Consider the following 17,263-nt stretch of genomic DNA (forward strand, 5'->3'; position numbering starts at 1 on the left):
GCAGGAACTTAATTTTGATTGTCTCATTCAATATTTAGCCCTTTAGTGCTCATGTACTATATCTTAGAACATTAGGGCTGCAAATTTAGTTGACCTCTCTTGATTATATCAGAAAAATGTATTGGAAGCTTTTCTTTCAGGAAGATATAGATGAATAATGTTTTGTTTAGTAAGCGTACACTGATGTTGTCTTTGCCTTTTGCAGAGAAGCAGTATTATAAAGAGAGTGCAAAAAATTGAGGCTAAATTTAAATAAAGAAGTGTACCGTAAAATATGGTCTTTATCGCTACTGGATTACAGGGTTTCTTTTTCAATATAGAGGTTCATTCCTACTTGGGTCATTTCATCTAGGTTCATTGTCCTCTTTGTACCAATGTGCTCTCTAAGGCTCTCACTTTATTCAGATTTCATAAAGCATTACATGCACATGTCAAAATCCGGGAGACGCTAAAATCTTTTCTGTCATTGTGTATGAATTTTGTTGTGCATTTGTTTTAATTACAAAGAAATACATGTTTAAGAAAATATATTGTACGGGAAAATCTGTTAGTTGTGTACATGTTTCGCTATGGCATATTTTCTTTGTGTATCGTAGACTGTGTTTCAGTAGCGCCTATGTTTGTAAATGGTGTGTTTCCTTTTTCTGTAATCACAGGATCTTTTCAAATCTGTTGCACGGGCCATCAGCCAGCAAGTGCGCCTGACCACTAGGGGATTGCCCACCTCAGGTTAGTCTTGTACTACTGCATCTTTTATTGAGAAAAATTTCAGATCTGGGATTTTGATTTCTTTCAGTTTATCTCTGTTTTCAAATGAACTGTGTTCAGTTTTAGAAGAGGATTCCAGTTTATTCTCTTTTCGAAACTTTCTTGTTCTTTGCTTTTAAGATTTATTTTACCTTGAATAGTCCTTGATATTTTGCTTTAAGTTTGTGGTTTCTAAATTATTTTTTTTCTTACAGTTCAGCAAAGCTAGAAAATATTGCTAGATCTCGATGGTTCTCAGATACAATTTATGCTGTCGGTATGTTTGAGTGTTTTGTTTTGCTTTTCGTTTTGAGTCGATTTTTTTTATTCATACCCTTTTCCTTTTTATTTCCAGGGAAGGAGGAGGCAAAACGACTGGTGAGGGAGTTTATTGATGAGCATCCGAAGGTCACTTCTGAAGCTGACCTCAAAGGCTGGCCATAGTGGGCACATGTTTTTGTATTTTTACATATCTATGAGGAAAAGAAAGATAAAAGAAATGACGTATCTCCTATTCCTACGTATAGCCATAGTCTGCATTATGAGCTCATAAAAAACAAAGTGTCTGGTCATGCTGGCTTTGGTGCTCAATTTTTCAGGGAGACATCACAGTTATGGGAATGGAAAGCTTGGTCTGAGATCTTGCATACAGAAAAAAACTTTGATGAACTGGGTACAGGTGACACTGACAGTTTGTTGAGAATATGGTTCAATATGCATTATGCAGGAAAAGTGTTACTGACTGTAGGGATTACAGAGAGGCATAAAAGTAAAGGAAAAGGGATAACTGTTGAGACTGGCGATCAGACAGAGAAAAATAGACAGTGTGCCATGTCACATGTATGATCATTAGTGAAATTTACCACATCAACTTTTTGGGTGGGTTCCCCCCCTCCCCACATCAACATTTTTTGCCCCCCCTCGCCGCCGGTGTCCTTGACCTGTGAAGGAAGGATATTTAGTCATGTGGCTGATGATTGGGATGTTTATCTTCAGCCCCAGTGGGCATCTTGCAGAACTTCTGTCCCATATGCATGCAGCTGAGAGTGTTTGAATAGTAATGATTTGTCAAATTGTGTCACGACGTGGTGGAATCAGGCGCTCGTCTGTTTTTTGTCATCATCTTAAAGCGTGTTCATTTGCCTTGCTTTCAATGAAAACAATACCCATTTATTTTGGTTACAAGTTGAAATATTTGCGGTTGAAGGAGGTGGGGTCGCCTGGTTTAAGAGGTAAAATTAGCAAGAAAATGGCCACCAAAGTTACTGTTAGGTTAGTTCCTTAGCTTGAGAGCCTGTGGACTCTGAAAATTTAAATCTTTTATGCATTTAATCAATGTTTTTCCAGTAAAATCCACTCTGAAATGTGTTTTTAATCGGTGTAAAATGTGTTGAGCCGAAAAGCAAAAATTCGATAAAAATTCCCGAACCTGCAGAAAAATGCCAATTTCTTCACTTTCATTATTTTGAGGAGCACCTGATTTCACCACGCTGCCTTACAATTATGTTTTCCTTACACAAATCTGCTGTTTAGCATGTGTTTCGTGGTCAATACTGGGATCATTAAGGTTGTGTCGTTATTATCAAGGAATTTATAGATAAGTTTTTTAAAGACTTGGTGTTGTGTTCTGTACTTTTTTTTCATTTCTTGTGACTCTTTTGGCATTACAATTATCTTCTTATTTTTAAGGCATTAAGCACAAAATGGTCTTGTCCTGGAAAGTTTGTGTCATGAGACTGGGGAACCAGCTTCTGGTTCCGTAACGTTATTTTGTAGCAGGATCAGACTTACATTTCGAATTTATGATGAGTGTGTAAAATAACTGTCATTTCGTCAAATCAGATATGTAAGTTTGCACGTTGATTTCACTTTAAGGAGAGCATATGTTGTCTATCCCACTCATAACATAGCTGAACCGTTATGCATTGTGGATGGGTATTGTCTCCTTCACAAAAGTATCATAGCCTTCACTCAGGTTCTTACCTATCATCATCGCTGTACCATTGAATTGTGTCCCAGTTTGGTCTGGAAGTTTAGGTCATGGCCGCTCTGGAACTTTTCTTGATATTTCTTTTTAGTCTTTTCCTTCATGCTTTCTCTCCATTTCCTGAGAAGTCTTCCCTTTTTTCGTATTGCTTATCAGCGTTTTCTTCTTTTCTGTTGGTTTAATTTTAATGCATACATACTCTATGATTGTTCTCATGACTCATAGCATTGTTCTTATGTTTTCGCCTCTTTTAAACTTATCTGAGCCTTTCATTCCAAACTTGTTTGTCAATATTGTTATGGTATACAAAACTGCATCTGTATTCTGGTGACGGGCCAGCTTGATGAGATCCTGTTTGTCCTATTACTCTGCCTATCTTTTTAAAAATTCCAAATTTCAGTCTCCTGTTTAGTGTCGTAAATAAGGTATGTGCAGTCATGCCAAACTCATGCTTGCATAAAGGAAAAACACAAGATTCCATAACTCCTAGGTCGGCTCTGATTTTTCACTGTACATATTTTGTATAGCAAAGCAAAACTGGAACTGAAGCATGAATGACTCAAGTATTTTGTCCTTGTTAGGATGGTGATTATAAGAAGTAAACAAGATTCTGTGGTTAAGTCTGACTTCTTTGTTTACCTTACTTGTTGATCAGACCAGTATCTATGATGTCTGGGTTAGGAAATGCACAATAAATTGAATTTGAATCCCTCATGAGGAAGATATTGGATCAAGTAGTTTAAATTGTCCAAGACAGCCACCTATTGTCGAGGAGAGAAAAGTGGTTGTTTTAGACATGTGAAAGTCTTGGAGAGTGCCATTATATTCTATATGTCATGATGCCGTAGGAGCAGGCACTTATAAATTTCCGGGCGTGTGGAGTTTTTGGTTCTATCTTAAAGCTTGTTAATTTGTTTTGCCTTTGGTGAAAAAAAAATTCCCATTGGTCTGGAATAGAAGTCGATTATATGCAATTCTCGAAGGAGGTGGGGGTCGCCTGGTTTTATTGGTAAAATAAGTGAGAAAATGGCCACAATGGTGTGGTGACTTCCTTAGCTAGAGAGTGCTTGAAAGCTGAAAATTTACATTTTTTTGCCTTTAGTTTAGTCAACGTTTGTCAGCAAAATCCCCACAGAAATGTGTTTTAAAAAGGACATAAAACATGTTCAGCCAAAAGCAAAAATTCTGTAAAAAAGTGATTTCACCATGACGGTGTCTGAAAATGAAAGATGGGCTGGTCAGTGGTGGTCAGGCAAGACGTGGCATTGTCTTGCCTATGTCAACCAAGATCTCATGACACCTACCCTACCAGAGCCTATTTTACCAAGCCTATACTGAGGTGGGGTAGTGATGAAAGAATCAAAGTGTATAAATCACAGCTGTTCAAAGAGCAGTGACTCGCTTTGGATATGGATGTTTTAAAGTGCATAACTTGTATCTATCAGTTTTAATTTCGAAAAATGAACATGTTGCTTGACCTTAGCATTATATCAGTGCAGTGCATATACATGTCAATTTCTGGCACATAGCATTGTTCCGACATGTGTAACTTGTCTGTGAATGACTGCTCTGGTTTGAGAAAATATTTTTCAGTTTTTCCTGTATTATGACAATGTGTTTTATGGGAAGTTTGCTAACTTTTTTATGCGGGATTTGACTGTCTTCATCTTATTTACTGTATTAAGATTTCTAATTATCTTGCAGTGTGCATACCCCTATAACCTTAACTCGTGACTCAAAATTATTCACGCATGTGCTGAAAGAAATTGAAGGGGTCAATTCTATACCACACCTACGTCACATCTGATGAGTTTTGAGGAAAATGGGAAAAACTGTTTTTCCGCGTCTATTAAATATTTTTGCATAAAACAAGTATACACACTAAATAAATGAAAATTTAAGTTTACAGTTAAGCAGTCCACTCTCACATAGGCGAATAAACCTGTCCAATGGTGGACTTAGGTATCCTATAGAATTTATTTGTTCTTACTGTAAATGCTTCATAGAATGGCTGATAAGGTAAAACGATTGATTTTTATAATAAGAAACATAATACAGAGCTCTGAGCATTGAGGTTATTAAATCAAGTGAATGGATGCCTTAAAAATTCAATGTTTAATGTTTTAAGGGAAAATGATTGAATGCCGTTAAATACCGTACCTAAGTCTCTTCAGTCAGAACGACAGGAACCCTAAGTCCAAGAGGCTGATGTATAAAAAAATACAGGCACGTGAAACATGTGCTACAGTCTGCAACATCTAAGGCCTACCTTCCAATATATGGTAATAGATATGAATGTTTTTTTACAGCAGTGTTAGATAGAAACACACATATGCTTACAGTATTCAAGATAAAGAAAATTTTGGACACATACTACGAATTAAGGAAACAGAAAAAGTAACCTTTGATAACACTTTACAAACTGGACACTACTAACAAATCAATCCTTCGACGATCCTCGAATCTAGGTAAATTACATTTTTTTTTTTTATCATCGTAGCGAAAAGATATTCATTGACACACTAACAAAACTAATCAAATCGGGTGAACTAGAAAGGTAAGGCACCGGGCAAAAAAAAAAAGAAGAAAAAAACCACATACAAACTACCAAAACTTTCACACACCACGTCTATTTATATCTCGGAAGACTGCCAGCAAAAAAACGGAAATTGTCAATGGATGTATTATCTTAGTATAGAGGTAGAGTTAACTTTTTCAGTCAGCGTAGTCATCGCCATCATCTTCCCCGTCAACATTGCCCTGGCGAACAGGAACGTTTTCATAGAACGGCCTGCTCTCTCCACTTATCAAACCGTTGTTGACAAGAGCCAAAAGATCTCTCTTTTTCACACTTTTGATTCCAATGGGTCTTGAATACTTCTCCTTCCAAGGTTCCATAGAATTGTGAGTGTATCGACACCACACCTCATCTGCATGCTCTTTCAAGTTTTCCTCGTCCATCGTCTCATTCATCTCCAAACTTGCGCCATAGGAAAACCACATGACTTCCTTGAATTTTAATTATTCACCTTCTGAGTCCTTCAGAGTGGATTTGATGGTCTTATCAGGGAGGGTTTTGTTGTCATAAAAACTGTTATGGTCGAAAAATTCTACCTGGAATGGCTGGGACAGTCTGCTGTCCTTGACGATTCGTTCCCAATTTTCAGGACGATCGACCTTTTCAACATATTTTCATTTCTCGATGTGAGAAAAGTCTCTGTCATTGGGTAAGAATGTGTGGCCCCTGTACAAAAAACAGTGTTGAATTGATGCATAAATGCCTTCCTTGACCTGTCCCAGCAAAAAAGAAACCATGGTTTTGTTCTTGTTTTGTCCCGCACATCCATCGGAGAAAAGAATCAAGTTTTTACCCCGGAATCTTTCATGTCTCGTCTGTAATGTTTGGCGCAAGCATGAGGCAACCTCTGAAGAACCTCTCCCTGCCTCTGCTACACTCCAAAGGTGCATCAGCCCATCGCCCGTTTTGCAGTCATGTATGCCAAAATTGTACGTCCAGAGCCTTCTAGAATAAAATATGTCTCCAGCGCTTATGCTTGGTGCAGGCTGGTTTTGTTGGAAGTCAAAGGTGTATACTTCTAAGCTGCTGTCAGCTTGTGGTTTTTGGCAGTAAAGATTCAGCATATGGTATGCAGAATCAGCCTTTTGTTGGTGGATGTTTCTTTGATTGATCAGAGTGTTTTTTGTTGTTTCATCTGTCGTGGCCTCAATGTCTATGTGGAATTTGTCGCAAATGGGAACTGTATCCGATCTTGGCTGACCAAAGCTGAGGTTAAACACTTTGTTGAACACCTTTAAGTAATACTTATATTTCACCGCAGGTTTCATAGACTTCTTATCAGTTATATAAAGCAGCCTTTGCTCTGGCTCATTTTGATGCAGATATAGTAGCCACGTTCTTTTCACATTAAGGCGTTCATCAAGGTACTCCCTATGTTTATTTTCACTCCTCGAGTAATGAGACTCTCTCTTTGGGAAACTGGAAATGTGCTGTTTTATTTTGTCTTTGATTTCCAATGGAAGTGTGGGATGGTGATCATGACGGCCACGCATGTCCTTGAGGGGAGCCGTAGTTGTTGGCTTTCTTATCCTTTTCAGACGAGTCTTGCCAATGCCATGGAGGGCTATGAATGCTTGCCATGCATACTTGTAATTTTACGCCATTTGGTGTGACACTATATTCACAGGTAAAGCATTTGCTGTCTTTTCCATTTTCTCTTTCTCCATTGCGAGACCTCTTTCTCTTTGGCGCATGCATGTCAATACATCCATGTAAATAAATTTCCTGCCATTGTTTGTTCCCAATGTCATTGAATGATTGCAGGATCTTGTCCTGATGGTCTTCACCTATCCTCTGAAAACACTTTAATCTGCACTTACAGTTCTGGCCTGTTTTCCTTGCTGGCATAGCTTTCCCAGTCTTTGTTGTATATGCTTCTCCTTTAGCTATTTTGCTTTTCCTTACATTTTTTTTCCACTGATATGGGTTTCTCTGCCTCTTTTTCGGATTTGTTTGAGCAGGACCAGTGGTGTCATTGTCCTGGTTCGTACCGGGTCTGGGAGCAGGACCAGTGGTGTCATTGTCCTGGTTCGTACCGGGTCTGGAAGCAGGACCAGTGGTGTCATTGTCCTGGCTTGTACCAGGTCTGGGAGCAGGACCAATGGTGTCATTGTCCTGGCTCGTACCAGGTCTAGGAGCAGGACCAGTGGTGTCATTGTCCTGGCTCGTACCAGGTCTAGGAGCAGGATCAGTGGTGTCATTGTCCTGGCTCGTACCAGGTCTGGGAGCAGGACCAGTGGTGTCATTGTCCTGGCTCCTACCGGGTCTGGGAGCAGGACCAGTGGTGTCACTAGTGTCAGTGTCCTGGCTTCTGCTGGGTCTGGAGGCAGGACTCCTGGTAACAAGAGCATTCTGGTTGGTCTTCACTGAGGGAGAGCCATTTTCTGTTACAGTGAAAGAGTCATTTTCAGTTAAAAGAGATGTGTTTGTTGTTGGCACATAGTCAGGATCATCGCCATCATCATCTGACATAGAGCTGTCCGCATGTTCAGACTCTCCATTTGACAATACTGAGTTGGCACGGCTAATCAATGATGCAATGATAGTCTTCGGATCGAGCGATGAAGGGACAGATGAGACTGCGTTGTTGTATTCTTCACAGTCGTTCTCAGTGACATCCTCATTATCCTCTTCAGCTTCCAAAAGTTTCTGTAGCAACTTCAAGGCACCCGACGTCTCCATAGTTTAATCTTGAATGGTAGGATAGACATGCTTAATATGTTACATAGATCTAAGTTTGTTTTCTTGAAATAGTGCACCAAACCGTCAGGCACAGCCGCCTGCCTCAGGATAAATGAATCCTTTCGAAAATGAGTAATATCCAAACAAAATAGTTAGTTAATTGCACTGTTAGTAAGGTAAGTATTCACATTTGACCAATCGTAGAAGAAAAAAATACTTTTATTAAGATAGTTTTCATTGTCGAAAGGATTAGTTCATCCACTGGCAGTTGGCTGCGCCTGGCGGTTTGTTGTGACCTAGTATAGATCTGTCAGATATCCATCTAGATCTAGGCTTTTTTTATCTTTCAAATTTGTTTCAGAGAAAGACATTTGTCTACAAAACATAGATCTAGAGCTAGATGTAGATGTTGATGTTCAGTAAACTAGAAATAAAATTTAGATTAGGTATTAGGGCAGTAGGCCTGGATCTAGATCTAGATCTAAATCAGTATGCCTAGGCTTAGATCTAGATCAAAATAGTCAGGATCTGAAAATCTATCTGGGGCATAAAATTGAAACAAAAATAACACAGAATGATACCACTCTGAAGATGTTATCTAGTTCTAGATCTCTATCATGTCTAGATCATCTGGTTTCTCATGGTTAAAGAAGCAAACAGTCATTTCAAGATAAGACCTAAGTCCACACAGGAAGAAATCAGCAGATTTGTGAAAAAAGGAGAACAATCTGGGGGTCCTACCCTACTAATTGCCGCCCGGAGCCGTCCGGAAGCCGTTTGGAGCCGTCTGGAGCCGCCCACAGCCGTCTGGAAAGCAGCACTCATATGGACTCTTCCTAATTGCCGTCCGGAGCCGTCTGGAGCCGCCCAGAGCTGTCTGGAAAGCAGCACTCATATGGACTCTTACTAATTGCCATCCAGAGGCTGTCCGGAGCCGTCTGGAAAGCAGCACTCATAATGACTCATATGGACTCTTACTAATTGCTGTCTGGGACCTGTAGCCGTTCAATAATAATTCAACCTAGATCTGGACTACGTGTTTCACAACCTTTTCCCCCGACCGGCCATAACATTCCAAAGACCACAGACTCAACGACAATGACTACAACAATCACACAGCATCTCTTACTGGTGCTGCATCCTGTTATGTGCGAAGCACCTACAATCACAAATCCTTCGCTGTCTTTGGTTGGTAGATCTACCCCATTTACACCTGGGTGGGGTGAGAAATGGAGGTTTATGTACCTTTTCCAAGGGTACACGGAGTAGCAGTGTGTCGAAGTCCAAATTATAACACAAAAACAGTCAGGGAATGTTCACTTATTTTGCCATTAAAAAATGACCCAATTTGACCCCCCCCCCCCCCCCTTGTCATCACATGTCATCGATTGGCTCACCCCCCCTCCCTCCCTGTTTGATGACATAATCAAACCACTACAAAATGCAATGAATAATACATTGTTTGTGCTTTGTAAATTTTAACTTGTTTTTATCTTGATTTCAGCATTTCACAAAATGTGTAAAAGAAAAAAAAATTATTACTGCTATCACGAGTACAAGTTAAATAAAATCAATGATTGATTGGTAAAACTCAATAATGAAAAACTGATTAAATGTGATGAGACATGGCGGAATCAGGCTCTCTTCAAGTCAAATTTAGGTCCGATTTCAGTTTTAAATTTTTAGTGAACATTCAACACTATTTTTAGTGGGAAATTAAAAATGTAGATGTATATATTTAATAACTATCTTTTGGAACTTTAATTAATTTTAACGAGACCGCCATCCAAATTTTTGCTGTTATGTAAAGACACCTATAGATATATTGAAGAGAGCCTGATTCCGCCATGCCTCAACACAAATGTAACATAACTTAAGAACAGAAAATTAAAATAGATTTTACTTGGTCCAAACTTTTTAAATTATGGAACGACTAGATAAACTTTAAAAAATAGTTGAATGCAACACCACTATGTACAGAGACTTAAGAGATGATCTTATGTTTTAGATTTTGGTATGACTAGTGGAACTCAATAAATAAATGTCAATTTTAAACTCATAAAAACAATCCTCACACTCACACCAATAAATGTAACAAACTTTGTTTGGAATATAATACATCTTTTGTTGTGAATTAATTAGAACATAATATAATTTTAAAACATTGTTGATTTTAAATGGTAAAAAATAACTTTAACATGCTAAACACAAGATTTAGTAAACCCATATCTCAGGTGTTTGTTTAAGAATCTTCATCACTCATAAAAACAATCCTCACACCAATGAATGTAACAAACTTTGGAATCTACATCAACATTGTTAATTTTAGATAGTAAAATATAACTTTAACATCTAAAGCATTATAAGCATGAAAACATATAAGTATGTTGATGGCGAAAATGACAGTAATGTTGCTGATGATGATGACATAATTTGATAATGGTGATGATGATAATGATGATGATTTAGGAATTATGTTGCTGCTAATGACAAAGTAATCGAATGATGATGTGATGATGATTCATTGATTTGTGTGAGTGTGTGTGTGTCACATTTTTGTATCAAAGTTAAAATTCTTTAATTCTGTCTCTCTTCGTTAATCTTTGACATTTTCAGAGTGGTTGTTTTTGCAACTTTTGGGCGTGCACGCTGGCATGACTTCTTGGCGAGCTTTGGTGCTTTAGGGATTGTACGTTTGCCATCAGTAGAGGTGACAAAATCTGCCCACTTCCTCTTCCTGCTTGTCATGAAGTTTTCATAGGCTTTGTCCTTTTCAGTTTTTGTTTTTGACACCAGCTAGTGTGGGAAATCTGAAAATGTTGACACTGTGGGACCAGCTGAAAATTTCCTTGTCCATGCAGCGCTCGTCTTACATCGGCAAACTGGAGATTCACTATGCGCTGAATTTTGTCAATCATATCTGCAAGCTTGTGGGGAGTCCAATTGAATTCCAGTTTGAGTATGTTGTTTATGGCCTCGCAGCAGTTATTCTTCCAGTTCAGTGGGATACTACCCACCGTCCAGCGTGGTTCCACAATGTGCTTTTCTATGGCTGGCAAAAGCTTCTCACGCAAGTATGTAGAGAAGAATGGCACTTCTTCCTCAACTTTTGAAATGATGTCATTGGACCTTTGTTCAAAATCAAATGAAGTGTCAGCACTTGAGACTCCATCTGGTCCAAAGATATCATTCAGTATGGCGATTTGCAGGGTTTTTTTGGTGCCAACTTTGTCCTGCAGCCGATGTCGTGCATTTTCCATGAGATGGCGAGAACATAAAAGCTGGGTTGAATTTGGAAAGCACTGTTTCAAGGCCTTTAACATCACCTTTTCTTTTCTTCGTCAGATCCGACCACGACGTCCAAGATACCACACTCTATGCCAGACAGACTTGTGCTGTCTAGCTGGCATTGCAAGTGTGAGAAGAAAGCATGATAGCTTTCATAAAGTCCGTCCCAATGTAAAAAGACAGGGCCTAACATAATAGGTGGCTCTTGTGAGACCTTTCGTAGCAATCTATTGTTCTTGTACACAATGCAGGTGACATGGCATTCCTCAAGGTTGAAAGTGCGATCTACTCCCATCACTGAAGGCTCAGCTGCATCGACGGAGCAGTATCTCATGATGTCTGTTAACTGATCCTTAACATAGAGAATGAAGCCCGGGGGTTTTCCTTTTTGTATGATGACGTTCTGTACAAACGGATGGTCATTGCATTGAGCTGAGACAGAATGGCCTGAATTTCATCAGTTGAGTTTTGGCGGGGATGTCTTTTGTCTCCACTGTGGTGCTTTGTGGCCTGTTTGAAGTTTTGAACTTGTTTGAGATCACGGGGACAGTCAAATGATGAGTCTAGAACCATGTTTGTCACTGTGTATGTGACTCTTGGTTGCTGAGAAGCCACAGCTGATTTTATTTCATCAACCACCTCTTGTTGTGGGCGGATGTATTGACCAGTAGAGGCTTTGGCATTACCATGATGTGAATGCTCATTGGGGTAAATTCCAATGTATTCCACTCTGTTCTCTCCATGTTTGTCATTTCTTGGTGCTTTTTCAATCCAGGTGATTCTTTTTCTGTAATTGTTGTCACGCTTCAATGTTGCGTAGTACTTTTTGATTACATATATTTGCTCTGGTTCTGGCTGCGTATTCAAAATGGAGTTTGGATTTTTTCAATTTCGATAATATGCACCTTGATATTTTTCGATGAATCTAGGCTGTTCCTCAGAGTCTACGACAAACTCGACTTTTTTGGTGGAACCTTTACCACTGTCCCAAACAACACAATCATCAGTGAAATCACTCTGCTTTCCTCTCAAACGTTTTTCTCTATTCCTTGTATTCTGAACTATAAAAAAAAACAACTGATCCTCCTTCTTCCCTGTTGGAATTTTCTGAAGTGCAGGTTTTTCAGATGTAAGGACGGCATATATGCCTCTATAATGTCCATAAAGTGGTTGTAGAGATTATCTTTGTCACCTTGTTTCTGTAGTTCACCTATTATACTTTGCTGTTTTCATTCTGGTCTTTATTGTGACGGTCACTGTTGGCTTTATTATCAGTATTTGTGTTGTGAATGGTGGATACGTCAGGTTCGATGAAAGACAAGTCAGATAAAAGATAATCTCATCATCTTCATTCCCAGTCTCTGTGTACTCTAAGTTAGGGGTGGATTGCCGGATATGGGAAATATAAACGTCAGATTCGATGAAAGACGAGTCAGATAAGCAGATGATCTCTGGCTGATCACTGTTGTCAACTAGCAAAGGCACAAAATGGTTCGGAAACCAGGAACTGTTTGAGTCTACATGTCCTACCTTTGTCCACATGACAAAACATTTTTCGTTAATCTCTGTGGTTGATCTGAGGGGGTGAACTGTTGTTGTTAAGATCCGGAATACCTCATCAATCAGACCATTCAGGGGTGGGTACACAAAACCAATGGGATGTTGTATAACGGTTGATAAGGCAGCAATGGTAAATGCTGACGAGTAGCCTCTTTTGTATCCCTCGGTGATGCTTTCAGTCCTGGAACAAACATCTTTGAAACGAGGGTATGTCTGTTCATATTCTTTGCCATGCAGAATGAGTTCGATTATTGTTCGGGTGCGTAGTTCCGTCGAGTGAGCTTCATTTCCATATAAAGCCACGGAGACTGCATTGAATAAACAGCTCCCATCACCACTCACTTGTATAGGTTTTCTTCCATTGTCTTTCCCATTAACGGATTTTAATTTGCTGTATGCATCAGAATCCACCAACAAATCGGAATGAGGATACTTGATACATTGAGTGGGGGTGTCCAAGCTGTAATGGCGATGTAGAATTTGTTCTATTTTAGCCCCAGAGCGCTGACGTTGTTTATCACCTGTCATCAGTCGCTGCAGACTGGATCTGCAATAGAGAAAATGGAGCATACACATATTATGTAATCAAAAATATTAATCATTTTTTACCGCCACCTCCCTGTCACCATCTGTCATCAACGTTCATGTTCAGCCCCAGAGCGCTGACGCTGTTTATCATCTGTCATCAGTCACTGCAGACTGGATCTGCAACTGAGAAAAGGGAGCGTACACATACTATGTCATCAAAAATATTGCTAATTTTTTACCCCTTCCCTCCTTGTCACCATCTGTCATCAATACTCACCCAGCCCCCCCCCCCCCCCCCCCCAAATCAATATAATCATAAGCTGTTAAAAGCTAAACGAGCAGAACATTTACAGACAAACAGCAGACAGACAGAATGTATGGAACTCTTTACCATGTTTTCTTACCTGAAATGGAAATTACCCTCGAATGATGCATAATTCTTACAAATAAAATCATGACGCAGGTGGCCCATGTCTGTGAACTGTATTTCTGTGATGCATTCACATAAAACCACTTCTCACATTTGACACAGAACACTGCATCCATTTGGCATGATTTGAAACAAACACCACAAGGCCATTGTGTCTTGCGAGGCATCTTTACTTGATGGGTTTGATTTTTTGATATTTTAAATACTTTTGGCGGGCGCATCCTTGGTGAGGAAGTTGTAAATTTTAACTTGCCGAAAAAAATCGCGTTGTATTTCGGGAAGATGTCAAATGTGAACGTGCCGGCAGACCTGCCAACCTTCACGCTTTGAGCGTGAGACTCACGCTTTGGCATGTCATCTCACGCTCTCACGCTTTGGCATGCAATCTCACGCTCTCACGCTAGGCCATGCAATCTCACGCTTTTCACATAGTCAGTGATTGAAAAGTCTAAATTGCCGTTTGACGTTTTATCTACTCATAATTCTTTTGTAAAAGCTGTGCGACTGCATCGTATTAAAGATCTTAAGCCCACTCTCGCCTCTCTTTAATGAACAATAGATGATGATACTAATACTATACAGATGTTCTCATAATCGTAGCATATTACTTGTATATTAATTGAATTACCCAATGTTCACATACACTCTTCACGTTTAGACTTCACTAGCGGTTAGACAGATGACCTTGTTGTGAACTCTGAATACATCGATGTATAACCACATAACCACATGAGTATTGTAATAATAAATATCACTAGTTCTCATCATCTTTTACAACACTATTGTACACCTGTAGGCCTATGTTGTTGTAATTGTAATTTGGTATAATTTAATTAATGAGACCAGCAGGCTCACACTGATGACAATTTTTTATCAACTGCCGCAAAAATATGATTTTTTTCCCAAACTGGCATTGTGCCTCAGGATTACAATATTGCAGTGCACTCTGCCGTACTAATAGTATTATTTACAACACACCCAGTAGGAGACTAACGGGTGAGGGGAGTGATGGAAGGGAGGGGGTGGGGGGTTGGGGGCTGGTTTCATACAAACCTGCATCAAAAGATGATTTTTCTATCTAACCGAATACACGTGCGAAAATAAAGAGTAATACCGACATTTTAGGGCACGCTGACCTTGGTGACCTATTTACCTTTTACTTTTATTGCGAACTGCCTGTTTGGTATGCTTTGACACCTTGGTGATAACGAATTTCGAGACTGGTGAGGTGAGCAACGTTATCCTTTTCAGTCTTTGCCCTTGATACGATGAATTATAATAAACTATTGTATTGTAAGCCACCGGCATTGTGGTACCGGTAGCATGGTAATAGTGATAGATCTTTAACGTATCAAGTATTAAAACTATATTGCCGTGATTTTTTTTGGTTTGTTTTTGTTTTTTTGTTTGGGGCTGGGGGGGGGGGGGGGATAATGATAGTTTTCACTTATTTCATAGCAGGCCTCAAGATCATTTTGAATGTGCGATTCTAAAAGCTGCACAAAGCATAGATTCTAGTTAGTTGGCCGATGTCGATGTTTCGGCCAATGGGTAAAAATCATACACCGGCAGCACCGCAGAGTTACAGTTAAAGTCTAGTATATTGGCTCCCTTTAATTTTAATATTTTGTTATTTTTCTTTTTAATCATAGATGTATTTCAAATAGTTGGGTTAGTTGTTCTATAAGTTTAACGTCGTAGTTTAGCTTCTTTTACATAATTATGGCCATTTTGAGCACAGAAATACGTGTATATGTGATAGGTAGCAAATTGAATAAGATGGAAAGTCAAATCTCACGCCAAGAGCAGCAAATCTCAGGCTCACTCAGCTCTTTGGGTTGGCAGGTCACAAACAAAACAAAATTACTTTAAAAAATCGTAAGGCAAAATAATCAACAACAACAAAAAAGTCTGCGGACGGCACCGGACGGCAATTAGTAGGACCGCGATCAAGGTAATTTAACAACTACTTTTAAATGACTCATGTCTTATGAGACACCTTTTACTTTTAGTTCAAATCCACTTACCAATTTGAATTGGACTCAGTAAAATGGTACTTGTGAACATCAAAACAATAGCTTTCACTTTCACAAAGGCTTCACATGGGTGCGGCCATCTTGGAAATGTGCTGGTGCGTTCGATAAAGAATCAAGTCCCATTGGAACTCAAGTCCCATTGGACTTGGTTTATACGCTATCGCCCTGAGCGAATTAGTCTTTCAAGGAAGATAACTAAAAAATTAATGTATTAAACGACTCGTTACTAGTATTGGAAGAGTGGCATCCCTTCCAGTAATGCCGCTATGGTATTGACTCAGAATTTGTCCAAATGTGACTTAGATGAGGTGTAGAATTGACCCCTTCAATTATATTGATATTGATTGCATTTTGACTCTTAAGATTTGGTACCTCATGGACTACAAAACCTTATTTGTTGCGAGAAAATTTTGTGGTCAAATCAGTTTCATCAGCACTGAAAAGGAATATACAGTCAGGCACAGACAACTCAAACACGTCAGGGATTGACGTTAATGTGTACGACACGTCCATAATTTAGGTAAATGACAACCAACAACAAATGAAAGAGATATCAGTCTGGGAATGGCAAATTGTACATCTACAACCTGTCTGTGATTTCGAGTTTTTCGTGATGTCTGTGCCGGATTGTACATGTTTCATATTAGTGTGCCATTAGCAACCAGCATTGCTGTTGCTTAGTCAGTGTCTGTCTTTACTTCTTGTGGATGGTTAGGGGGTGCTCTGGTATGGTTTGCTCCCCCTTTCATATCCAACATCTATCATCTTATCTCTCTTCATTCTCATTTTTCCCCCATTTTTTATTGGGTTTTTTTTCTTATTCTCTAGTAAAACCTCTAATCTTCGGCATTCATATGACCTACTTTTGTACCAAGTGCTGTTAAATCTTACTAGAACTAAACGAATGTTTCCTTCTCATTGATTGTACAACTATGCACAGTGCACCTGGCTGTTGATGCAGTTGTTACACTAGTACAAACTTTGATAATAGGACTGTTCATATGACTTGTAGTTTTCACAGCAAACAACATGCACACACATTAATCAACAATTATGGCCATTGTTTTGCCTTGGGATACCTTCTTTAGACAGAGGGGCGTGGGGAGTCCTCTTGGTTGAATTTTATTGTAAACGCTTCATATTTACATGTATATATTATGTTCAAGAACAATTTATCAGTATCAGTGCTTCATGATTCAACAGTGATCAGATTTTTGTACAATGTGTATGTGTATTACCCTTCCCTGATGTATGGAAACCCTCCCCCTCTCCTTGTGATTCTTAAGTTTTGTAATTACTTGCAGGCTCCTAGCAGTCAGATTTTGTTACCTGCAGCCTCTGAACTGTAAATCTGTGACTCCACACATGAACATGATCGGCCACATTGGATGAAAACAGAAAATTTGCTTCAAAGCTTTATAAAGATA

General features: G+C 39.1%; 1 protein-coding gene and 1 long non-coding RNA gene across 2 annotated transcripts; one reads left to right on the top strand and one right to left on the bottom strand.

Moving 5' to 3' along the window:
• Positions 1–645: 645 nt before the first annotated feature.
• On the top strand, positions 646–1,511 carry LOC118478773. The gene is made up of 2 exons (XR_004859274.1): positions 646–729; positions 1,103–1,511. It is a non-coding gene; the product is annotated as an uncharacterized LOC118478773 (long non-coding RNA).
• A 5,277-nt stretch (positions 1,512–6,788) lies between these two features.
• LOC106013478 (flocculation protein FLO11-like) lies at positions 6,789–7,994 on the bottom strand. Its single transcript, XM_013089348.1, has one exon. It carries the CDS (start codon positions 7,992–7,994, stop codon positions 6,789–6,791), a length of 1,206 nt encoding a protein of 401 aa, XP_012944802.1.
• Positions 7,995–17,263: the final 9,269 nt, after the last annotated feature.

Source organism: Aplysia californica, unplaced genomic scaffold (assembly GCF_000002075.1).
Source record: "Aplysia californica isolate F4 #8 unplaced genomic scaffold, AplCal3.0 scaffold00934, whole genome shotgun sequence".
Classification (NCBI taxonomy): domain Eukaryota; kingdom Metazoa; phylum Mollusca; class Gastropoda; order Aplysiida; family Aplysiidae; genus Aplysia; species Aplysia californica.